Genomic DNA, 26,203 nt, shown 5'->3' with positions numbered 1-26,203 from the left:
AATACCTGTATGGTTCGACAATACCATGGCTAATTTTTTAGGTGTCCTGCTCATGCAGGGGTGCATGGCCTGTAGCTCCCAAGGCCTTTATTCTACTCCTGCAAGGGTGCCCTGGACTTCCCACTGCGCCTGAATATCCCCTCACCTCTACTCTTTCCCCTGGAGATCTAGCAGCGAGGAAGGAGCAATGTGTATCGGGATTGCTGGGATGCATGCATATGTATGCATGAGTCAGTGTACATGTGTGCGGCCCCTGATCCCCAAGCCAGCTTCACATACAGCTCTTAGGCCCCCAAAGGTTATGCATTCCTGTGCTAAAGGGCAACTCTGGTCCTGGGTGGCTGCAGAGGAAATGGCAGGTGCTTTTTCACAGCAAGCTGCTGTTGGGATGCGTCTTTCGAGCTTCACTGCATACGCCGAGCTCTGTTACAACCAGGCTCTCCCATCCATTGCAATGTCAGGAGAACCCCCATGGGTGCACCGGGGAAGCCCGTGGAGCTTTTCTGGCCTGACAGCAAGTGGGATGGCCCATGCTTGTGCAGACCACCAAGTGCACATCAGAGTCCCAAGTGTAGCCTTGTCACTTTTTCACACATCCCACTCACAAGTTCACTGAATGTGTGAGGGATAACATGCTGCTAGCCACACTCCCATCTCTGCATGCTCCTCAGGCATGCTCCTAATATCCACACATTTAGTGAGCGCACGGAAGGGGACTCTGTGTACATACAACTGTTTGCACAGACGAGCACCTTTCCCACTTTTAACTACACACACAGAAACCAGGGGCGTGGCTAGTAGCAGGTGCACTCCCTCTCACCCCTCATGCATTCACTGATTGAATTAGGAGTTTGTTTGAACATGGGCTCAGTCTCATCTGGAGTCCCCCCACAATCAGAGGGCCTGCCTTTCTGGCAGTGGGAGCAGACTTCAGGCTAGTGGACTGTACTTATCATGGGGGTGGGAAACTTGGGATTCAGGACCCAAAGAAATCTACTAATAGATCCTAATCTGCTATCTGCTCGTCCCTGCTTTAGAGGACATTGAATTAATGCTTCCTGAGTAAACTGTACAACCAGGATAATGAAATATAAGCAACAAAAAGCCAATGAGAAGCAGTAAGTGGAGACTTTGGCTGAGATTTTATCACTCCTACCTTCTGCTTTTTGAAAGGAGGAAATGTGTCAGTTGAAGTAATAGCTATTAATGCCATGGAATCTGTGCTTTCTGCCTTCCCTGTCATGATCGCGCAGGTCCCTTACTCCCCCTCTAGTTAAGTCACTCAAACGCCTGATGGCTTCCCCTTTCCTAAAAGAATCCTGGATATCTAGTAACTTCATTTGTGGGCGAGGCACCCCGCAATTGGGAATCCAGTCTGGGAATGGGGAGCTCGTTACAATTTCTTTGAGATTAGAAGCAAACTGGAGAGCCGGGACGTCGGCGATCTTTTTGAAGCACAGATGCGTTGAGGTTGGTTTACTGAGGCTGACAGGATGGTGCCACACGATGTATCTGTTTAAACGGGACGGTTGCAAATCTTCGTAGCAAATGGAATCCGTGGGCTTCAGAAGCGGCTCTGGTTCAGGTGGAACCGCAAGCTGCCTTTGGTATAAATGCTCCATTTTCCAGGTATCTGTAATTTTCCGAAATCTGTTCCATGGTAGCTTCTTTTCTTGATGGCTTTCTCCCTGGTCAACTAATTGAAGCTGTATTTGATTCTGAAGCAAGTGTTCATTCCTTCTCCTTGCTCCACTTTCTGTACCAGGACGCTGCTGAAATGGACTTGGTGACGTTTTCCCACCGCTCTGCGACCCCTCCGAATATCTGGGTATGATGAAATTATCTGTGCAAAGACACAGATGCCCATGAACATCTGAAGAGTCCTGCTGTCGAGGGTCCGAGATGTGAAATTGTCTGCCTTGAAGTGCATGGGCAATGCGTCCATGCAACGGTCTTACTTGATAAGTTTCCGATGGAAATGATTCTCTCTGAAGAAGATATGGTTTAAAATAAATTCTTCAGCCTTTATTTTTTTACAGTGATCATGTCTAGATATAGCTCTTAATGAAAAATGAGACATGACATTAAATGTGTATTTAATAAGCACATTAAGAGAGCAATCTTATGGCCCCTAGACAGCATGGTGGGGGGATAGGATAGTTTGGATTCCTGGATCCAAGGTTGGAGTTAGCGCTCTGACCTTGGACCCAGGAGTCTGAGCTCCCTGCCTCCTCCCCCTCGCAGCTGGTGCAGAGAGAACCATGCCAGCTACCTCTCCAAGGTCAGAACAGCAACCTCAGAGGGAAGGTAAAGGGAGTGTTCCCATGGGAGGAGAGGGGAGGGGACTGGGGAGGCCACCATATGAGGAATCTTCTAGCCCCCAGCCTTTTCCCTCCTCATCCCCGACATCTCGGCTAGGCTGGCAGTCGCCTCCACTACTCCTTCTGCTCTCCAGTGGATGGGCATAAGCCTCTGAGTTTGGAGCATTCCCATTCCCCACAGGATTGCACCCTAAATAAAATGCAAATAGTATTATCAGGATCCCAGCTGGGCTGGAAGGAGAGTTTAACCTGTTACTCCCTTTCAGTGGACCTGATAAATTAACTCATCTGAATCTGCTATTAATGCTTTGATCCTGATAATTAGCAGATGCCTTCCCCACTCCCTACTGAAAAATTTGAATTTTTAAAGAATGTGCTACTTAAATGCAATTCTCAACATCCCCGTGTTGACGGGGAAAGTCTGCAAGGGCAGCACAAACACATTCAACTAAATGTTCGTACACTGTCCCACGTGTCTGGGAACCCAGACTTAACAGGATTCCCAAACTCATCCTATAGTGCTCACCTGAACATGGTTACAATACACTTAGGAACATAGGGAGCCGCCTTATACTGAGTCAGACCATTGGTGCATCTAGGCCACTGCTGTTGACACTGACTGACAGTGGCTCTCCAGAATTTCATGGCAGGCATTTTTCCAGCCCTATGTGGAGATGTCAGGGATTGAACCTGGGACTTTCTGCATGCAAAGCATATGTTCTACCTCTGAGCTGCGGCCCTTCCTTAACCTTTGCAGACCTTCCCTGTCAATGGAGGGAGGCAAGAGTGGAGGGGGTGGGACCAAAGAGTGTGTCCCTGGCTCCCTCCATGTTTACAGCTAATCCCTTGCTGGCAAACGCCTAAAGAGGGCGTATTACTTCTCATGGTCTGGACACTAAGTTTGTATTAATGCAGCCTACAATTGCGTTAGCTCTTTTAGCAGCTACATTGCATTGCTGGCTCGTGGTCAGCTTGTGATCAGCTAAGGCACCTAGATGGAAAGCAGCTGTAGGCACTGTAAAGTGGGTTGGGGTGGGTTAGGGTATTTTAGAAAGTCTTTTTTACTGTAGAATTTTATTGTTTTAAACTGTTTTACTGTACGCTGTACATCGCCCAGAGTGGCTGGGTGACCGGCCAGATGGGCGATTAATAAATTTAATAATAAATAAATAAATAAATAAAGCAAAAGTCATGTTCAAGACATTGTTTTTTGATTCTGACCTTTTCTAGACTTTCATCAGCATGCATTAATAACACCTGTGCTACTGCAAACAAAATTAATATGTAGGATCAGGTTGAAGGTGCTAGTTGCCATACTTACAAGCTCTACTTCTTTGCCCAGTTCTCCAGTTGCTCTGCCAATAATCTTGGCATCATAGTCATCCAGCAGCAAGGGATTCATAGAACCTCTACCTTAAGTAAAACAGATATTAATTTAGGAAGCTTTTGTTAATATTTTTTAAAGATGCTCAAATAATTTTCTTTTGCAATTTCTAAGTAATATTTTAAGAAGATACAGAACAAACTTTAACATGATTATCTGAAAATATTGGTGTTTTATCCCCCTACATTGTTCTGTAGCACTTCAAATTGTTAAAAATGTGTACCTGTATAATCACGCTTGTAAGTTGACAGCCAAAGGGCTTTCTTTACATTTTCCAGCATATTGGCAGCTCTATATGAGATGTCGAGCTCTGGGGGTTTGAAAGTGGCTTTAGGAACTCCAGCCGCTGAAGCACTGGGATCATATGTCTGACCACTTCTGTCTGCAAACTGAGAAATCTGGCATGAAAAAATAAATATAAATAAAATAAATGACACAAGTATAAACAAATATTGCTGCATATGACTGCATACTGCTGCATGATAGGTTTTCAAATTAAATGGAAAACATTTAGAAATCTGTCTACTCAGGATGAAACAAATGGTGACGCTGAGGTGCTGAATCCACTTCCCAAATAGAGTTCAGAGTAATGAGACTAATCAATACTTCATCATCACAATTGATATTATTCCAGTGACTGCAGAAAATAATAGTAGCTAATGGGTTATGCAGACATTGGGTAGTATCCAATGTTAGTCTTATGTGGAGTAGACCTGTTGAAATGAATGGGACATGTATGTCCTGACTAATTTAAGTCTCATTCATTTCAAAGGGTCTACTCTATGTAGGACTAACATTGGATGCTCCCGATTAACTCCCACCATCTGTTTAAAACAGTTTAATTTTTCCTAAGCAACTGTTGGATGAGTGTTAGTAACATGAGAAGCTGCCTTATACCTGGCCAGACCATTGGTCCATCTAACTTAGTATTGCCTGGACTGAATGGCAGCAGCTCTCTGGGATTTTTCAGATGGGGATATTTCCCAGCTCGACCAGGAGATGCCGGGGATTGAACCTGGAACCTTTTGCATGAAAACCATGTGCTCTACCATGAAGCTATGGCCTTTCCCCTATTGTTGTTTTCCAACCATAGTAGCGATTACCTACACAAAAGGATCCCTGCTGTCCTGGCCCTACAACTTCTCTATTAATATCGAAAGGTTCACCAGCATCTTCATTTCTAGAGGGGTGACCTGTAAAATTCAGATGAACACACTCAGTTGAACCATGACAATTAACAAGCTCAAGTCAGCACACAGGTCTCTTTCCTGGTTTGAGTTCTGCTGCAAGAATTCTGCTGAAATCCAGATTAGCACAAAATTGGCATTGTTTGTTGTATTCTTTCATCACATTTTACTGCTTTTAAAGGTGTCATGAAAGTGAAAACAAAACCATGCCATCATTCTATCTTTGTATGTTTCAGAACCAGTTCTGCCTGTCTGAATGCATAATACCCATCCCATCACTTCAAATACAGAGAGGTGAAATTATTGGACACACTTATTTGTAGCAGCAACTCCAGAAAAAGTAGCTTGGCTGAGGAAAGGTGTAGTAAAGCCCATTATAAGGGAAGCAGAGAGTTTGCCAGAAACATGAATTTCAAATATATAGATAGTGAAAGCTGGGGGAGCAGGAAAGATTTGAGAGAGCTTCTGTGACTCCCTGGTTGTGCAGTTATCCCTGCACTTCTCAAATTTTGCTGTTCTTGGCTTTGGAGTGCATAGAATACAATGGTTTGCAGGGTGCTTTTAATAATTATGGTAGAAGAGGGGAAATGTGTAAGTGTCTTGTAAATTGCAGCTGTTTCAGTAGAAAGCTGTTTGTAATGATCTTGCTGTCAATACTGGAACACACAGACAGGACAGCAAACAGAACCCAGTCCTCAAGGGAGGCCTTTGCAATTGTTGAGGCCATAATTCTTAACCTGATAAGCTTTGCTTGGAATAGATTGTGTCTTCTGATGGTCCCTTGCAAAACAAAAATAGAACCTGAAAATCTATCCACCTCTATACTTCTTATAAGGAGCCAGTTTAAAGACCAGTCAGGATTGGAAAAGTTAAAAGGGCGCAGGGATATTAATCCCACTATTGTACAGTGTCTTGCAACCCTGCATTGTTGGCTAGGCAAACATTACACTGCCTACTTCAGAATTGTGAGGATGGGTGGCTAGGGAGACCTGCTCTTTAATTCAGCTTGACCTGCTGTTGCTCAGTGTCATTAGTCCTTAATGATTAAAAGCTTCTTAACACTTCAGCATGCGTATCTGTACTTTTAAATGGGATACACGTACTGTGGTTTTAAGGGCCTTTACAATATCACTTCCAGATGCCTATCATATAATCCATAGTGTTGTTGTCAACACATTTATCGAACTCTGAATGTGCAATATGTTAATTATTATTTATTTTAAAAGTGTATATGCCCCTTTGCTGGTAAGTGATCAAATCAGCTTGGGGGGGTGGGGGTGGGCAGGAAAAGAAAGCTGCAACAATACAATCAATAAAAAGCAACCCCACACACACACACATATCAGCCAGTCAAAAGCATCCCTGGGAATGCTGGGAGTTGTAGTCTAACACCCCTGAAGAGCACCAGGTTGGGGAAAGCTGCTCTAATGGGATATACGAAAGGCTAGGCAAAAGGGCAAAAAAGGAGAGTTTGCCTAAAAATTCAAGTCAGGAGGAACAATCCCTCATTTTCAAAGTGAGGCCATTCCACAGTTTTGGGGTCCGGGCCACTGCTGTAAATGCCCTGCTTTTAGAGGCACATATTTGCATTGCACAGAGAGGTGGCAAGGGAACTGAAGCAGGACTGCACTGATGAAAGAAGAGGGTTTCTTAACATTACTGCTGTTTTTTATACACCATCCATGTCTGTGGGCATGTTGTTTACGTGCTGTGGTCAGGAACAGTGAATTAACTGTGCATTGCCCTCCCAGCCTTCAGATGCTTCCTCCCCCGTTCCTTGGCTTTCCCAACCTGGCATTCTCCAGATGTTTTGGACTTCAGGTTCCATCCATCCCAGCCAACATGGTCAGGAATGCTGGGAGTTGCGGTCCAAAACATCTGGAGGGCACGAGGACACTGGACTAGAGAGAAACCGCTGCAGGCCTGTTTTAAGAGCCCTGCCTGGGAGCTGTACAGAGCCCTGTTAGTAAACCCATTTAGTTAACTCCAGTGTGTGGAGCAGAGATGTGAAAGCTTGGAAAAAACCCACAAAAATGGGGAAAACTCCCAGAAAAAAAAATCTTCCAAATTTTCCAAAAATCCCTGGAAACCTCCACCCCCATTTTCTCTGGGTTTGTTTTTCTCTCCAGGCATTCATATCTCTAGTGTGGAGCTTGGATTCAGAAGCCAACATTCAACAGGAAAGGCAGTTTCTATGGCTTGGCTTCTTGTGAACCAAATCAGTAGTTTCGGTTTTGACGTAATTCTCCTCTTCAGCTGCTTTCTCTTGAATCCAGGAATAGTTTTATGCATTATGCAAAAGTTGGAGGAAGAGGAGAGTCAATGTTAAGACAGAAATATGTGAGATGGGGTGGGGGATAGGGGAGATGTGCAAGGCCCTGCATGCCTTTTTTTAAAAAAAGGTAAGAGGCCTTACAAAAATAGGAAGTGCAGCTATGGGATCGTATCCAGACTTCATCATACTTAAAGCAGACCCATTAAAATAAAGTCCCACAGATTTCAGTGAGTTTACTCTTAAGCATGACTGCATCCGGCCTCTGGTGTGCTCCCCCCCCCCCCAAATAATGTGCGGAATTTACTTAATCTTCTGAATTCAGTAGTCTGTTGTCTTACACAATTGAGATATGATTTATGGCTATCCTAAGTTCACACATTTTGTTAGTCTTTCACTGAGAAAAAATACCATATCGTAGAACAGTAAAGACTTTAAAAACAAAACCCTCAGACAAATGATGTCTTGGCCTTTACCTCTGATGTCAACATTGCCATGGATGTAGGGATGAAAAGGCCGATAGCGGCTCTCCACCAGAAGGGTCCCTGGTGTCTTATATTTTGGATACTTCACATATCTAAAGAACACAGGAGGAGATCTTTTAACTATTTGACAAGGACACACAACCAGTGAGCATTGTATGGTAATGGTAGGCCGTGTTGGTTAGGACTGGATTTTAGACAAACAAATACTACTTTGTCTTCCTTCTATATATTGATTTCTCCATATCTAAGAAAAGAAAACAGAATAAAATTACATATGATCAGCCAGATCCTATGAACAGTGTATATAAATAAGTCCCATTGTTGGCAATGGAGGCAAAGGACCTACATTAAAGGACTTAAAATTTTATTGTTTTAAATTGTTTTATGAGGGTTGTACATCGCCCAGAGTGGCTGGGTGACCAGTCAGATGGGCGATTAATAAATTTTATAAATAAATAAATAAATAAATACAAGGACAAACTGTCCTATATCTGACAAAAGGAACATCCTGATTTCCGTCGTAGATGTATGTATGTATGTATGTATGTATGTATTTCTTGGCTGTCCTTCAGGGCAGAAGCCCTCCCAAGGTGGCTTATAGCAATAAGGTACATAAAAACAGTTAAAATATTAAAAGTGGTGAAAACATAAAAACAAAAACAATAAAAGACAACAATAAAACCAGCAACAATGCTAACAGCAGTAACAGCAACAATAGCAGTCATATCAAGAGAAGGCCAAGGTAAAATAATATGTTTTCAAGGCCTTGTTAAAAGTCTGCAATGACAAAGCATGGCGGACCTCTGATGACAGCTTGTTCCAAAGGTGCAGGGCCACTGCAGAGAAGGCCCTCTCATGTGTGATCACCCACCCGACTGCTTTCATGGGCAGGCAAATGAGAAGGGCCTCTCTTTCTAATCTTAAAGTGTGGTTAGGCTGATATGGGTGAAGGTGGTCCTTCAAGTAACTTGGTCCTAAACCATTTAAGGTGTTAAAGGTCAAAACCAGCACTTTGAATTGGGCTTGGAAACACACTGGTAACCAGGTCAGCTGGCACAGTATAGGCGTTACGTGATCAAATCACCTCACCCCCACCAATACTCGGGCAGCCGCATTCTGCACAAGCTGGAGTTTCTGAACCGTCTTCAAAGGTAGCCCCACGTATAGTGCATTACAGTAGTCCAGCCTGGACGTGACTAGTGCATGGATAACTGAGTCAAGGTCTGTCCTCTCCAGATAGGGCCGTAGTTCGTGTACCAACCTAAGCTGCTAAAAAGCACTCCTGGACACCGCAGCCACCTGGGCTTCCCCGGTTAGCTCAGAGTCCAGGAGGACTCCCAGACTGCGCACTTGGTCTTTCAGGGAGAGTGCAACCCCATCTAAGACCAGTTGTACACCTCCATCTGGTTTCCTAACCCACAGTACCTCCATCTTGTCTGGATTAAGTTTCAGCTTGTTCACCCTCGTCCATCCCCAAGCAGCCTCCAAACACTGGTTCAAGAGTTCCGCAGCCTGCCTGGGATGCGCAGATGGAAACGAGAGGTAGAGCTGAGTATCATCCACATACTGATGACATTTCAGCCCAAACCTCCTGATGACTTCCCTCAGCAGTTTCATGTAGATATTAAAAACCATGGGGGACAAGATAGAACCTTGCAGCATCCCACAGGCTAATGGCCATGGGGTGGAACCGAAGTCCCTCAGCACCACCTTCTGAGACCGCTCCTCCAGAAAGGACCGGAACCACTTTAAAACTGTGCCTCCCAAGCCCAATCCAGATAAACAATCCAGAAGGATGCCATGGTTGATGGTATCGAAAGCTGCTGAGAGGTCCAGAAGAGCCAACAGGGTTGCACTCCCCCCATCCATTCCCTGGCGTAAGTGATCAACCAGGGCGACCAAGGCTGTTTCCATCCCATAACCAGGCCTGAAACCTGATTGGAATGGATCCAAATAATCAGTTTCATCCAAAACGGCTTGGAGTTGTGAGGCCACCACATGCTCCAGCACCTTGCGCAAGAATGGCAAATTTGACACAGGGCAGTAATTATCTGGAACCATAGGATCTAAATGTCGTTTCTTCAGCAAGGGCCTCACCACAGCTTCTTTCAAAGCTGCGTGGACCTTGCTGTCACTCAAGGAGGCAATTACCACCTCCGAGGTCCAGATATCTGGCCCAGCTCTGGCAGATTTCACAAGCCAGGATGGGCAAGGATCTAAAGGGCAAGCAGTAGACCTCAGTCCTCCAAGCAGTTTGTCCACATCCTCAGGTTGCACAAGCTGAACGGTATCCATAACATGACTAGATAGTGCATCAGCCCCATCCATATCAGATAATGTCAAAACAATAGCATCCAAGTCGGCACAAATGTGAACGATTTTATCTGCAAAGTGTCTGGCAAATTGTTCACAGCAGATGTTTGAGGGCTCGAGTTCTTGTGTTCCAAGGCCTACACCCAAGAGGCCTTTAACCACATGAAAGAGCTCCGCTGGACAACACTGAGCAGATGCAACAGTGGCAGAGAAGTAGGATTTCTTTGCTGCCATCACTGCCACAGAATAAGACCGCAAATGGATTCTTACCTGTGTTCGATCATATTCATTCTGAGTCTTCTGCCATTTGCGCTCTAATCGTCGACATAAGTCGTTTCATCACCCTCAGCTCCTCAGAATACCAAGGAGCTGACACAGTTCTACGACTAGGTCGAGGACTTTTGGGAGTGATCATATCAATAGCCTGGGTCATCTCCTCATTCCAAGCGGTGACCAGGACCTCAGCAGGGCCACTGGCTAAGCCTGCAGGAAAATCCCCAAGAGACCTCAAAAATCCATCTGGATTCAGTAGCCACCGGGAACGGACCATCAAATTTGCTCCCCCACCCCTGTGGAGGTTACAGGTGGCCTGAAGGTAAAAACTAATCAGATAATGATCTGTCCATGCCGAAAGAGTCACTACTGGCTCCCCCACCCACAGATCATTTTCTCCCAATCCAGTACAGAAAACCAGGTCCAAAGTGTGTCCTGCCACATGTGTTGGGGAAGGTATTATTTGAGACAGGCCCATGGTTGACATGGCAGCCATGAAATCCTGAGACGCTCCTGAGGAAGTAGCCTCAGCATGAATATTAAAGTCCCCCAAGACCATAAACTTTGGGGTCCTCAACATCACACTCGAGACCACCTCAGTCAGCTCAGCCAGGGAGACTGTTGGGTAGCGGGGTGACCAGTACACCGACCGAATCCCTGTCTCGGGTGCCCAACACCAGGTATAGATACTCAAAACTGGCTGACTATTGGATGGGGCATCTGACCAGGGGGACAGAATCCCTATAGACCAAGGCTACCCTGCCTCCCCACCCCTCTAGTCAAGCTTTGTGCTGCACAAGAAATCCTGGCAGACACTTTTGGGGGAGACTGGCTCCTTCCTCTTCTTCCAACCAGGTTTCGGTAACACAAGACAAGTCGGCATGTTCTTCAGCTATAAGCTCAGAAATGATGCTACCTTTTTGAGTAGCCAACCTGGCATTCATCAGCAGCACCTTCAGTCTAGAGGGGGCTGCAGGCAAGCCACCAGAATTACTGAGTTTGGAAGGCAGACTGGAAGGGGATAGAGCACGCAGGTATCTCGATTGCCTTCCCCTCATCACCTCCCACCACCTTAATCCTCTGCCCAGCTCTACATCTATAGTGGCCCCAACTTCATCTCCTCAGTTGCAACCTACAGCTTTTCTGCAACAAACTCATCCAAATTGTATTAATATCACAAAAAGAAAATGGTTCCTAAGAATGAGCAACATAAACCCCTCCGTACAGAGGCTGTACTCTACATAAGAACTGGATAAAAGTCAACACCACCCTGGGAGGGTGGGATCGCACAGAGTTCAGGGTCCACAATATTATGCCAGGTCTCCATCCAAACAGCACCCCTCAGCCTGTGAGGCATGTTTGGAGACCCTGGAACATACTACCCTGCTACACAAGGTTTATTTATATTAACTGGGAAGAACGTAATGTAAATTACATAGACTTACTCAGCTGAATTTTCCGCCAGGTTAGGAAGTCTGGAATAAAGGGAGACAAAGCACTTACTCCAGTGTTTTTAATATAGATTCTACACATTCATGAGGCCAAATGATCAGGGAACTGGATTGGATCCATGAATTTTCACACTGGATAGTTCTTTCCAACCCATACAAATGCAAGCTCAAGATGGCTGCGCATAATTCAAAAACAATTGTAATTTAACCAGTTTGATCATCACTCCAGCTGTATCTGTCTGAATGGCTTAAGGGTATACTGCAACCTTTGTAAATTTCACCCATCGCTCCATGTAATATTGAACTAGCCAAAACGGGACTAATTGAGACAAAGAATATAAGAAATACAAAAACTCTTAGGGGATCCCCCTCCCCGCCACCCCAACAGCTGATTGAGGACTGAGCATATTTAGTGACTACATAATACTTTATTTAACATTTTAAGGCCTCCTTTATGGATGGAACCCTCTCAAGGTGGTATACATAGTAAGGAAACAATACAGCAGTAAAACAGTAAAAATCAATAAAAATAAGAATTGGTAGCAATACAACCAAAATCCAGTCCACAAACAACTATAGCAACTGAAGTCATCAGCCTAAAATACAATTCAAGGGAAAGTGAACAAAAACAGGTGGATCTTCAGAGTTTTCCTGAAGGCATGCAAAGAAGGAGCCAGACAAGCCCCTGATGGAACCTTACTGGAGAGGTACAGGGCCACCACCAAAAAGGCCTTCCTCATACTCACCAACATAACCTAACCACCTTTGGAAGCAGACAAGTAAGAAGAGCTGTTGGCAACCTCCAAGTGTGGATCGGCTTCACCTACAGGTGAAGGTGGTCCTTCAAGTAACAGGCCCAAACCATTTAAGGCTTTGAAGGTTAAAACCAGGAATATAAATTGAACTCAGAGATGTACACAGTGTTGGTGTCACATGAGCCAACACCCAGTCCCCACCAATATTTGGGCGGCCACATTCTGCACCAGATGAAGTTTCCAAACCATCTTAAAAGGCAGTTCCATATAGAGTGCATTGCAGGAATCCAGCCTGGATGTCATCAAAGCATGGATAACCAAGGCAATATCCTCTCTCCCCAGATAGGGTCACAGCTGTCATACCAGCGTAAGCTGGTAAAAAGTACTCCTGCCACTGCTGCCACTTCAGTTTTCCCAGTTAACGCCAAATCCACAAGCACTCCCCAACTGTGCTGTTGATACCGAGATACAGAGTGTTTGTTGGGAGAAAATAGTGGAAAACCAGGATAGAGGGGGAATGGAATTGAGTATCCTGGAAGAGGGTTAACTACAATATTTTGTTGCAGGTCTCCCCTGTATTTCTCTATTTCCTAGAGCTGTAAATTAAAAACATGGCTGTGAGATTACATGTAATTACAAATGACCATCTAGCTGCCTTTTTCATGTGCTAAAACTATTCACATGATAAAATGGTTATATTTTCATGTATTATTCATCATGCATAGAGAAATGTTCTTGATTAAACCCTGAAGGTCACCTGGAACCAAACTTGTACCTTTCACTGCACTGACTGTAAAGTGACTCACTGTCATGCAAAGCTACTTAAAGATTTAGAGCAGAGATAATGGACATATATAGCCAGAAATTTGGCTGGTAAGCTCAAATCAGTATATAAAATCTGTCTCACTTTATTTCTCCTTTCTCTCTCCACCTTGATGCCGGTTCACTTTCTGAAGTAATTTTGTTGTGTTTTTACAGGAAGTGTCCACAATTTGGCAAATGTCCTGTGTGCGAATTTTGCTAGTCCCAGAAATCTGTCTAGAAACTCCAAGCAGTGGGGAGGTATATGGGCATTCATGAAATTCATTTGGGATTAGCAGCATTCTCACTGGATGGAGCTATCCAGATTGGCTAGAAACCATCTCCCACCCAGATGTGCTAGCTTTTTACTTGCAGGGATAGCAATGTAGGGTGGAGGGACACAATTCAACCATAGTATTGATTGTGTGGATCACAACAAACTGTGGCAAATTCTTAAAGTGATGGGAGTACCAGACCACCTTACCTGTCTCCTGAGAAACCTGTACGAGGGTCAAGAAGCAACAGTAAGAACCAGAGATGGAACAACCGATTGGTTCAAAATTGGGAAAGGAGTACGACAAGGCTGCATATTGTCACCCTGCTTGTTTAACTTATATGCAGAGTACATCATGAGAAATGCCGGGTTGGATGAATCAGAGGTCGGAATTAAGATTGCCGGGAGAATTATCAACAACCTCCGATATGCAGACGATACCACCCTAATGGCAGAAAGCGAAGAGGATCTCAAGAGCCTCTTGTTGAGGGTGAAAGAGGAGAGTGCAAAAGCTGGTTTGAAACTCAACATTAAAAAAACTAAGATCATGGCATCTGGCCCCATCACTTCCTGGCATATAGAAGGGGAAGAAATGGAAGCAGTGACAGATTTTACTTTCTTGGGCTCCAAGATCACCGCAGACGGTGACTGTAGCCATGAAATTAAAAGACGCTTGCTCCTTGGGAGGAAAGCTATGGCAAACCTAGACAGCATAGTAAGAAGCAGAGACATCACCTTGCTGACAAAGGTCCGTCTAATCAAAGCTATGGTTTTCCCAATAGTAATATATGGCTGTGAGAGCTGGACTATAAGGAAGGCTGAGCGCCGAAGAATTGATGCTTTCGAACTATGGTGCTGGAGAAGACTCTTACGAGTGCCCTGGACTGCAAGGAGGTCAAATCAGTCAATCCTAAAGGAAATCAAGCCTGAGTGCTCATTGGAAGGACAGATACTGAAGCTGAAGCTCAAATATTTTGGCCACCTAATGCGAAGAGAAAACTCCCTGGAAAAGACCCTGATGCTGGGAAAGACTGAAGGCAAAAGGAGAAGGGGACGGCAGAGGATGAGATGGCTAGATAGCATCACAGATGCAATGAATATGAACTTGAGCACGCTCCGGGAGAGAGCGCAGGACAGGAAGGCCTGGCGTGCTATGGTCCATGGGGTCACGAAGAGTCGGACACGACTGAACGACTGAACAACAACAACAACAACAATCTCCTACCTACAATCTGAAGTGGAGGAGCCTAAGCTATGTGTAGTTAGGGATGGATGAATCTATCATTTTCAGTTCCTCTCCGTTTCTGATTTTTCCGGTATGAAGTTCAGTTTGTCTTAAATGTTGAGAGGTGTTTTTTTAAGTTCACATGAAAAGTCACGCACATTATTTTGTCCTAATGTGTGCATTTTTGTATGCAATTTTGCCTTACACACATTTTTTTGCAAGCACTGTTCCCTCCTAATATGCATTTCTGAACAATATTTTCACTAATACACACATTGTGTGTGCTCACTTTCCCCTGATATACACATTTTTGTACACATTTTTGGACTGGAGAACTCCATTGCAAAATTCAAAGAAGTGTGAATTTCAAAAGATAACTGAGTTTCAGTTTGCACATTGGTTTGAAAGTGCAAAATTAGGTAAGTTCACATTAAAAATGCGAACCAAACTAATTTCTTCTCCATATAAAGTTCAAGCTTTCTCGGAGCAGTATTCCTAACATGAAGTCTGTCCAGACATAACCAAGAGCATTAGAAGCATTGCAGGTGAAGCGGGCACCTTTTAAAATGAGGAACCCCCTTTGCAATGGCAAAACCTAGTTGTGGAAACCTAACCCTGGACACCACTGAGGATCTCATGGGGACCGCAGTAGCTGTTCCTGGGACACATCCTGGGGAAAGCCTTTAGAATTACCCGCAGAACTTTAACTTGCTTATTTCCAGGCGTTATGAACATTCAGACTGAAATATTTCAGTTTGCCCCCGTTTTTTTTTTTTTTTTTTAAGTTGTAACCGTACATTTGTGTATTTTGGCGCCATCGGGTGGTGAAACTATTATAATGCAGTCCAAATCCTGCAGCACTCAGTATTCAATCAGCTAAGATTTTAAAGTGGAGGCAACGTGAGAGAAGCTTTTCCTTCAGTTATTGATGTACAGCAGCTCTTTGTAAGTGCTGAGCCCCCACACCCAAATCTAAAGCAGCAATCAGTGGGGCTTACAGCTAAGTAGGTATGTACAGGATTGCACTGTTAATCTGTCGTAGCAAAACCAACCAAAAAGACGTGTGCTTTAAAGACTAGTTGGTTTAATACAGCATAAACCAGAGGAGGGCAGACTTCATGCTGGCAGAATCTACTTGGTATTTTATTAGAATCCTGAGATCCCGCAACTGCAGCCTGCTGCAACGACAGGCACTAAGAACTAAAGCATTCCGAGCCCAGGGATTTGATTTGGGTACCAGATCTGAATGGTGCTCAAATGCACTTCTAATAATCCCAGACTTTGTTTCAGCAGCCTAATTTTTTTTGGAGTGGAAGGGAGGGGGGTCATTTTTTAAAAATATTTTTTATTGTAAATTTCAACAAAAACAACAGGAACAGCAACCAGAAGAAGAAGAAAGTGTAACTAGATGCTTTAAATGCCTTAGTTTCAATTATTACAGGCGCGTGGCACCTGTGTAACACCCCTTTGAACATTGCTAGTGTTGTTAAGTCCTCAATCTATTGCATTATAGGAGGTGAGCATTTATACTTCCAGTGTTGTAGGCAGGGGGTCATTCAGTTGTTGCTGCAGTTAAAACAGGGGTGGGTACTTAGTAGCCCTTCACATGTGGTTGGACTGTTCACTCCTGTCCACCCTAGCCAGCATAGCCAATGGTGAGGGATGTTGAGAGGTGCAGTCTAACAACATCTGGAGGACCAAAAGTTTCCCACCTCTTAGTTAAACAATGGGGAGTCAGAAATCCTTGTTGATTTACTGCAAACTACCCAGAGATCTACTAGTAGACCCCAAACTACCTTCTGCCATCCTGGCATGAACACTCAAGGACTGAAGTGGACTCCAATTCACAGAAACTTATTCCATAAGAAATTTGCCTTTAAAGGTGCTGCTGGACTCTTGTTGTTTTTGATCCAAGGAGGAGATATGAGCAGACCCTTGGGATGAAGATGCACCCACATGTCAGTGACACTGAATGTGTAATAAAAGCCCACTCAACTAGGATAGATGTAAGCACATCCTATTCTACCCTCCCCCCACAACCCCTTTTGTCAATCAAAGAGACTTCTGATCACTCCACTGTGATTTTTTGTTGTTGTAAAAAAGAATTAGCTGAAAATGAAGGTCCACGTTAATGGTTCCTCTACTCCCCCCCCGCCTCACCCCACCTTTCTTTTAGCTCTAGCTCAGAGCAAGCAATGTGGTTTGGCATGTGAGGACAAACACAATCATTATTATCCAATGTGAAGCCCCCTTGTAAGATTTAAAGTAAATAAAATAGCCCCTTTTAAACCAGTATTGTGTAACCACTGGCCTTTTTCTTGCAGAGACCTGTGATACACAGGTAGATGTCTGCCTTGCCAGCAGTGACTCGCTGCCACTCACAAGTAGCCCCACTGGGGGCTATCCAGTGAACAATGGACCACTGCAGTCGCTACCCAGCTCTACATCTGCCAGCTCCACAGAAGCCTACTGGGGGAACCACCAGTGTAAAAATGGAGTTCACCAGCATGCCCTTTGCACTGGCAACCTCAAATCTGAAATCAGCCCTGATCTGTACACTGATGTATATAAAAGCTGTTGTAAGTCAGTGGCCAAGAGTAAAAGCCCCGAGTCAAGAAGTTTTCAGTTCACATCTCACCTCAGCCATGAACTCACTAACTGCCCTTATGTGAGACACTCTTGCTTCGCTTCAGCCTTTCTCCATCCGCAATATGGGGGCAATAATGCTGATCTATCTTACGTTGTTGTTGTGAGGGTTACAGAGATAATGCACGTGAAGCTCCTGGAACGCTCAAAAAATGCCATATAAATGCTGAAGTGTTATCAGGATAGATGAGAGACACTTGAATTCATGGACACGTGCAGCACAGTGCACGTCTCACAGGATTTTCAAACACAACATTTAATGGAAAACGGCAGCAAGGTGATTTCCCCCACTGGAGGGAACAACCCACTTACAATGCAGTCATAAGTAGCAGGGGTCCAGGCCCAGGGGCCGGGTCCAGGCCCGGGGGCCAAATCCAGCCCCCCCAGGGGTCCCAATCCAGCCCTCTGGGGTTCCTCAGGAGGCTACCTCCCTTTCCCCAATCCCTCCCCCTTTCCCCCAACCACTGATTGTTGGGTGGTTTCTGGGCTTTGTGCAGTTTTTCCCCATTCTAAAAAGTTGAAATCCCTTTCCTAAAGCTTAGAGCTTTGAGTTAAAATATGCTGATAGATTTAATGTATTTGGAGTTTTGGCCCCACCCAGAACTGGAATGCAGGCCCCTAGATCCCAAATGGAATTCAGCCCTTGGGCTGAAAGAGGTTCTGCACCCCTGCTATAAATGTCTACTCGGAAGTAAGTCCCATTGAGTTAAGTGGGGTTTAATCCCAGGTAAGTGGCTATAGGACTGCAGCCCAAACACACTTTCTAGGAAATAAGGCCCATTAAACTCAAAAAGGACTCCAGTTATAGCACAATCCTATCAATATTGACTCAGAGGTAAGTCCCATTGTGTTTAACTGGTTTTACAAATGTGCTTAGGGTTGTAGCCCTACTCTCTTCCATTGGTAAAGGCAGAATCACGCTGTTGCAGTAGAAGTGCTACTTTCCTATGGGCTGTTACAACCAGATACTCACGAATCATGGCATGAGTAAAACGCACACGTCATTTTTGAATGATGGCACATATAAGTCCGCAGACAGCCCACGGTTCCAAGATCACACAAGATATTTAGGACTGCCGTTGCAATTGCACTTTTGCCAAATGATAGCATACATGTTAATGTGGTGATGTCACAGGATTTCAGTACATATACATCAATGCCACATTAATGAACACTGAAGATACTTTACGTGTAAATATTTTTGACTGAAATATGGGAGTGTTTTTAATAAAATAAGCAATTATTCGAGGACTGGGCCAAATAATTCAGCCCAGCTATTTTTTTTTTTGCAGCATTCAGGGAGATGGGGGCAGGTTCAGATGGGGTGGGTACTTACAGTTATATGAGGAGGGCCTATGGGGGCAACCATCATCCCCCCCCCCCGAATGACTCTATATCAAAAGGACATTTGAGGCTAGATTTTCCAGTGGCTGGTGGCAGTTTAAAAGAGTTTTAAAAAAGAAAATATATACTAAGAACACCTTTGGCCACTTGTAACCCTTGCAAGTATTCACCATACCTGAAAGCCATTCAGCTCCCCCAAGCATACTTTGTAGGGAACAAATAGACCAATGAAGGTGGTGGTGGGGGGAGAGAATTGTCCTCTGTCTTAAAATATTCTTGTAACTTCTCATCGTTTTCTAACTTGTCAGGAGACACCAGCATCTCTGAATTTGCTTCTGGATTAACAGTGCAATCCTATGCATGTTTAGGCAGAAAAAAAGTCCTACATCTGCTAGCTGGGGAATGCTGTGAGTTGCAGGACTTTTTTCCTGTCTAAACATGCATAGTATCATGCCCTAAAAGACAATATCCACTCATCAAAAGACATAGCAAAATGCCAATAACCTACCTTAGTGGGGCATCTCTGGTATTGCCATAGTAGTGGTGTTCATGATCAATCTTACAAGGTGGCTCATAGTTCCTGTGAGATTCTGGCAACATGGGCTCCCTCCCTCCAGATCCTTGCCCTGCTTTCAAGACAGGCTTGCACAGCTGGAATGTTTCCCGTAGTTCCTCATACCTGAAACCAGAGCAAATGTCCTGAAAAAGCAGCCGCAGCCTTGAGATTGTAAGCCAGGTGCAGGCAACCTGTGATGTTCAGCCTAGTTTCATGAATCCTTTGGCCTAATTTCAAATGTTCTCTGCAAGTGACCTGTTCAAACCTCTGGCAATGGCAATTTGTCCCTTCCATGGCAGCTAGCTGGGTGGGTGGGGAAGGAGAAAGGTGGGAAGAGAGAGAGTAAACAAAAGAGAGAGAAGGGTGTGGCAGAGAGAGAGGGGGGGCTAAACTATATTAAAAATATAGTGTGCAGTTGATTCTTGCACTTTTATTTACTTCTGTGTAAGCAAAAAGAAAATCCCTCCATTGGCAACAATGGAGTTTTCATTCATTCTTTTTTTTTTTTTTTTTTTAGCACGAGGGAGGAGGCTCAATTTAAAGAAAAGTAGAGGCTGGGTGGAAAGGTTGAAACCTCCCCAACCTGCTTGCAGTAGTCCTGATCCAGATTGGGCCCCCATATGCACACAATGTATTTAATGAAGTGTGTAGTTTAGTCCTCTCTCTCTCTCTGCCACTGCCTTCTCTCTCTTTCTGAACCCCCCTTCTCTCTCTCTCTCTTTCCCCCCACCCCTGCACCCAGCCAGTCGCCATGGAAGGGACAGATTGCTCTTGTTAGAGGTTTCAATTGATCACTTGCAGGGGACTTTTGAAATTAGACCAAGGGGCTTTTGAAATCTGGCAAGAGAGAGGTGGGGTGGCCCACTCACTTTTGGCTCTGGGCCCACCTGGCACTGGCTTCAGCTCCAGAATGCAGGCCTGACAGATTACCCCTGAGGGAGTTGTGCCCTCAACAGAAGAAAGGTTCCTCATCCCTGCTCTAAGCAAGTGACGTTTGCTTCGTAGCATAGTTACCGAACACTGACTTGTTAGTATTTCTCTCACCTCTTCTGTGCCATCAGCGTGGTTGATGAGTCTGTAGCAAATCGGTATATCCTATACACAACACCCTAAAACTGACAGCCCGCCTTGGGCAATTAGCCAATGTTTCTCTGCTTTGAATATGATCATCCCAGTGGTACGCACGTGTGTTGAGTTCCTTTTACTGTTTCATACGTCAAGCTGATCTGGATGCCGTTAGCAGCTTTGGTGGTTTGATCCAGTAAGGCAGGCTTTACGTTCTTGGCATTCAAATGATTGATCATTGCTGTGCGTGTGGTGATGGCATTGAGTAAGATGAAACCAAAGGAAATGTTAATGCATCATGCATGACTTCTGTCTCCAGGTTAGTAGATTGAAAGAGTGACCTCTTTGGCCCAGAGAGTAAAAACATACACATCCCACATGATGGCGGGGGAAGCCCAGAAACGTGATCCTCCATACTGCCTGGATTTGCAGTCCTGATTATATTTCTCGCAAATTCACAAATAAAACCCATACAAAGCCAACCATTATTTTCAAGGAGAGTAATGGAACAAATGTTTCTGGACCAGCCTTCCCCAAGCTGGCGCCCACCAGATATTTTTGTACCACAGCTCCTATAAACACCAGCCAGCATGGCCAATGGTCAGGAATGCTGGGAACTGTAGTCTTGGACAGCGCCAGGCTGGGGAAGGCTGTTCTTGACTGAAAAGATCAAACTTTGAGCCTACTCCAGAAGCAGAACACTGATCTCCTAGCACTGGCGCCAAGGTGCATCACCGGTAGAGATAGAGATAGGTAAGAACATAAGAACAGCTGTGCAGGATCCGACCAAAGGGAAGCCCACAACAGGACATGAATGCAGTAGCATCAGCTGGGGTAGGCCCAAATTCCTAGTCACTCTCCAAAGATTGTGTGGAGCAGTGTCCCTGGCTCTCCAGCACCAGTAAAAACATACACTGGGATAGGAGCATCATAACAAGTACTTATATTCATATGAAAGAGAAAAGGGAAGCAGAAGTTGACACATTTGTGACGCAGTGGCAAATGTGGAAGTGCAGGTGCTCATCATAACCATGCCCCCAAGGAGAGTCCAAAAATGCAGGCAGCTGTGTCAATCCATATCAACAAACCAATTCTAGCTGTTTACATCTCCACCGCAAGCAGGTCTTTTACTGAGTATTAATTGCCCATTCAAGACCAGGCCACCCCCAAAATAGTTTGCATGACAACAGGGATAGCTCACAACTATACACTGTTATTGAGAAAATTCATCTGCCTGTGCCCACCCTACCCCAGCTATTATGAAGATTGCAGCTAAGCTCAGAGTGAACAGGGAATTCTGAGGCACTGGCAGATGACGTCAGTATCCCTGCTGGCGCTGTGCCCCTGTGAGCCCTGGCCCCGCTACACCACTGGATTTGTCTCAAAGGATGCCTCTGTAGTGGCTGAGGTTCAAGTGGAGTGCCCAGATGCAAAAGAGGACAGGGCTCCAGCACTTTTAATAGCTGTACTTTAAAAGAGGGAATTTCAGCAGGGCTGGCTTGCATGACGTTTCTGCTTGTATTGCAACAGCTACAGTAGGGATTAGGTTTCCCGGTTAAGCTGGGTAAGATATGCAGTCAACCACAGTTTAGTATTTGGGTAAAGCATCTTGGGAAGACTGAAAGGTGTTACCTGTTGCTTGTGGCAACAGGTAACACCTTTCAGTTTTATGATGCTAAAACTTCTATTGAATTTCAAAGGTTACACAAGACATTGGCTTTAAGATGACACACAGCCTGGTCCTAGGGAAGTTTACTCAGAAACAACTCATGAGGATTTCAGTGGGCCTGATTCCCAGGTAAGCGGACACAGGACTTGCAGCCATAATGGGATCACAAGCAACACATCAGAGCAGCTAATCTCTACATTTCAGCAAGAGTAAGGATTTCCAGAGGAAATCCTGATACTTTCTGTCCTTCAAGAATATACAGTCAGGGCACTATATAAAGCTCAGGATCAAATTAGGTAGGACATTAAATGCCTTCTTGCATGCAATATGCACATTAAAAAATGAATGTAGCAGCTCCTGGGGAAGAGGAGGCAGGCTGATGATTATCAGGACCACAGCTGGGGAATTTAACCCTTTCCTCCCCTGCTGATATCCTGATAAATACCACACTTCTGAAGCTGCCACTTGCATTGGGAAGAAAGATCCCATTGGTGCCAGTGCAAAGATGCGGTTAACCTCATGTCCAGTTTGGCCCTTGCTTAGCCCACAAATCTATCAATTGATATATGCCCAATTTCTGCTCTTTGATGTGTTTCTACTTGCAAAATATACAGCCCAATCTTATGTGGGTTTACTCAGAATTAGGTCCCAGTGCACTCAAAGGGGCTTACTCCTAAGTAATTATACATAGAATTGCTGCCACAATTGATTGATTGATTTTATGACATTTCTTTATGGCCAATAGTCATAGGTCTCTGGGTGATTCACTACAGTTACAACCATACAATGCAACATGATGAAGTACGGTATGAAAGTATAGAAGTTTAAAGCTACAGTATAAAAATAAAACCCAAAGTAAAACCAAGCAGCAAAGACTTAAAATACAGTAAGAGATTTAAAACAGAAACTGAAAGACTAAAATGCCTGGGAAAATAAGGTCTTCACCTGGTGCTGAAAAGAGCACAACATAGGTACCAGGTGAGCCTCTCTGGGAAGCTCAATGCATATATTTCCTACTATAATACAAAAGTCAGCTAGAAACAAGATACCAAGGAAACAGAAATAAGCAATGAGGAGCTACTCTTTACCTGCCTGGTGACACAGATGGGCCTGGGGGGATATGCAGTGGAGTCAGGTGATCAGTAGATTCCAAGGTTTTTGTTACTAAGGCTGTTCCATCTTGTACATCATTGTAATAGGACATGCCCGGGTGGACCTCCATCTTTAACAGCTACAGAGAAGGTTTATACACAGAAAATGCAATGGTCAAATCAGCCAGCATCTGCATTTGCTTAGTCTGAACAGATAACTCCTGTCTGAATAGGTAAATAGAACTGACTTTGCAACACTGCCAACTTCATTTCTGAAAGAGATCACTTTTCAGGTTGCAATGCAAAACTAAAAAGAGTTTGGACAAATAAACTTGACAAAGAATGTGGGGATGAAGAGAAAACTTGAAAACAAGGGGATTTCTTACCAAAAGGAGGAGCTAATTTTGCATTTTCCAAAGAACACTATTTCAGATTAAAAGAAGGCCCTGATTGCCCTGAAGAACATGAATGACCAGTGACAGAAGGGACTAAGCTTATTCGCAGGAGTGAAATTCTACTATGTATATTCATAGTAGACAGCTACTATGGAAAATTGAAGTCAGTCTCTACATCAGAAGTGCAGAATGTCAGGATCAAATTCAGCCCATCTGCAGAGTCCTAGTCTGCCCATCTGGGGTTCCTCAGATGGCCATGTCACTTTACCCTGGCCCCATCTCCTTTCACCCCTAACCACTAATAGTTTGGTCACTTCCCCACTTTTGTGCAGTTTTTTTCCCCATTCTAAAAGGTTGAAATGCTTCTCCTAAGACTTAGTTACTGACACTAAGAGCTGTAAGCTAAAGTATGCCAGTATTTTTGCCCCCATTCCTTTTACCTTTGGCCCTGCCCACCACTGGAATGCAGCCCCCAAAAGCTTTTCCAAAATGAGATCCGGCCCTTGGGTTGAAAGATATTCAACACCCCTGGTCTACATGGTGGTAGTTACATGAACACGACTCCTTGCTTTGATTTCCCTTAAGGGGTAATTCATAGTAGATACATACAATCACATACAATTACAAACACACACACAAGTTGCATTTGTCCAGTTGACCATTTCTGCCTGTGTTAAACACCATCACGGTTGCATTACTATCTATTTTATAAGATAGCAATGTCAGCATTTGAGGGGGAAAAAAGGAATGACGGGTGATCCTGAGTGGGACAAAATATTTGATGATCAAGAAACTAATATTTATTAATATTGTTTTGTGGTCCCCACTTCTTTGAGCTGTGGGAAATTCCTGTGGTACTGCTACCAGGGATTAATTGCCATTGGATGAGAGAGCACTCTTGAGATTTAGGATGTCTTTGTAATATTTGCTTTATTTACTGATAAATAAGCTGAACATAAATGGAGGCAAAGAGGCACTCTTATAAGGCAACAGATCCATGACCCCATAGCACTGGGGAAGGCAGCTTGATGCCCTCCAGATATTTTTGGACTACAACTCCCATAAACCCCAGCCAGTATGGCCAATGGTAAGGAATTAGGGGAGTTATAGTCCAAAATATCTTGAGGGCACCAGGATGCCATAGCAGGTCTCCAGAGAGATATACCTTGCATTCCCAAATTGCCTTCCATCAGCTCTCAGCAGGCGGGCTCTCTCTCTCTCTCTCTCTCTCTCTCTCTCTCTCTCTCTCTCACACACACACACACACACACACACACACACACACACTAGCTGAACATTTAGGGCTATTAATCAGCAATCTGCCGAACAATAGAATATTCCACCAGCAGCCGTAACACAATGAATCTCATGGCATCCCCCAGATTTATCCTTGCTGTTTCATTGGTTAGGAGCATAGAAAGATCATGTCTTATACCGTTCAGACGACTGGTACATATAGCTTGGTATTGACTGATTGGCAGCATCTGCCCAGGGTTTTACGCAGGAGGCTTTCCAGCCCTTCCTGGAGATGCTAGGGATTGAACCCGAGACCTAAAGCATGAGCTCTGTGAGTGAACTAATGCCCTTCTCCAGTCCATCTCATGCAATGTTGAAGGTTATACACATAATAATAGTTAGAAGAGAGGAACAACGGGGCTAAAAGGGTGCACTTTAGTGTCAAGCCTACCTTTCAGTTTAAGTGCAGTGCAGTATACTCTGCTAACTGCCTGCCCTGCCCTCTAAGTGGTGTCTGACATCACAATGACTTGGTCATTGCCTCCTCATGAAATAGAGGAGATTGTTCTGGCTGTTAGTTTTTAGCCTTTAAACAGCCTCTTTAATTTGATATAATGGATTTGAGTCAATGGATGCAGAAGACCGAAACATATTGCTCTACAATGAAAAACAAAGACCTATTATTTACCTTGACGGGAAGGAAGGTTAATTCAACTAAGGAAAAGTAAGGTCTCACCACACTGTGTTTTGAAAACCAGGCTGTTACCCTTTCTCTTGACATGACTAATATGGAGGGATACGTTATGACAGCACTGGCTGTATCATCATTCTCATTGAATGGAGGCTTATTTTTGTATTCTATCCATATCGACAGAATGAAAAACGTTACAACATTGAGCATGGACAGAGCATTTGGTTTCTACTTGGTGTGTCCATGTTACCCTAAGGTTCATGCTTGAGCAGTGTCTGTTTAGTGACACATTTGTACAAGGAGATATGCAGCATGCCCCTAAGCATAAGAACAGAAGAAGAGCCCTGCTGGATGAGACCAAAGGCCTATCTAGTCCAGCATTCTGTTCCCATAGTGGCCAACCTCTGTAGAAGTCCACAAACAGGACATGAGTTGAACAGCACCTTCCTGCTTGTGTTCCCCAAGAGTTCGCATACAGCAGCATAAGGGGCTTCCAGATGAGGCTTTTTTATCACACCATCACCCTACTTCATTTATATCATTTTACAGGGGATCCAGATGACAATGTCTTCCACTCATGACCTGCTCATGTTCTGCCACTTCTTCCATCTTCTTTACTACCTAGGAAAATCTGTTAAGGGGAAAAAAAAAGTAAGAATAGCTACAGAATGTACTGGCTCCAGGACTGGAGTTACCATATAGCCACCATGACTAGTAGTCACTGATAGCTTTATCCTCCACAAATTTGTCTAATCCCCTTTTAACGTGA

At 44.3% G+C, this 26,203-nt stretch overlaps 1 protein-coding gene across 1 annotated transcript; it reads right to left on the bottom strand.

Annotated features, from left to right (window-relative positions):
- Window positions 1–1,124: 1,124 nt before the first annotated feature.
- SPMIP4 (sperm microtubule inner protein 4) lies at window positions 1,125–25,644 on the bottom strand. Its single transcript, XM_084859822.1, has 9 exons — window positions 25,432–25,644; window positions 23,110–23,252; window positions 19,240–19,410; window positions 11,681–11,710; window positions 7,641–7,741; window positions 4,813–4,898; window positions 3,929–4,103; window positions 3,643–3,734; window positions 1,125–1,988 (listed from the first exon to the last, which is right to left on the bottom strand). The coding sequence occupies exons 1-9, from the start codon at window positions 25,642–25,644 to the stop codon at window positions 1,185–1,187; spliced, it is 1,815 nt and encodes a 604-aa protein (XP_084715948.1). The 3' UTR covers window positions 1,125–1,184.
- Window positions 25,645–26,203: the final 559 nt, after the last annotated feature.

Source organism: Heloderma suspectum, chromosome 5, assembly GCF_057233095.1.
Source record: "Heloderma suspectum isolate Gila_16-S chromosome 5, 16-S_ref, whole genome shotgun sequence".
Lineage (NCBI taxonomy): Eukaryota > Metazoa > Chordata > Lepidosauria > Squamata > Helodermatidae > Heloderma > Heloderma suspectum.
Note: the sequence above shows the minus strand (reverse complement) of the source record. Positions and strands in the feature narration are given on the sequence as shown.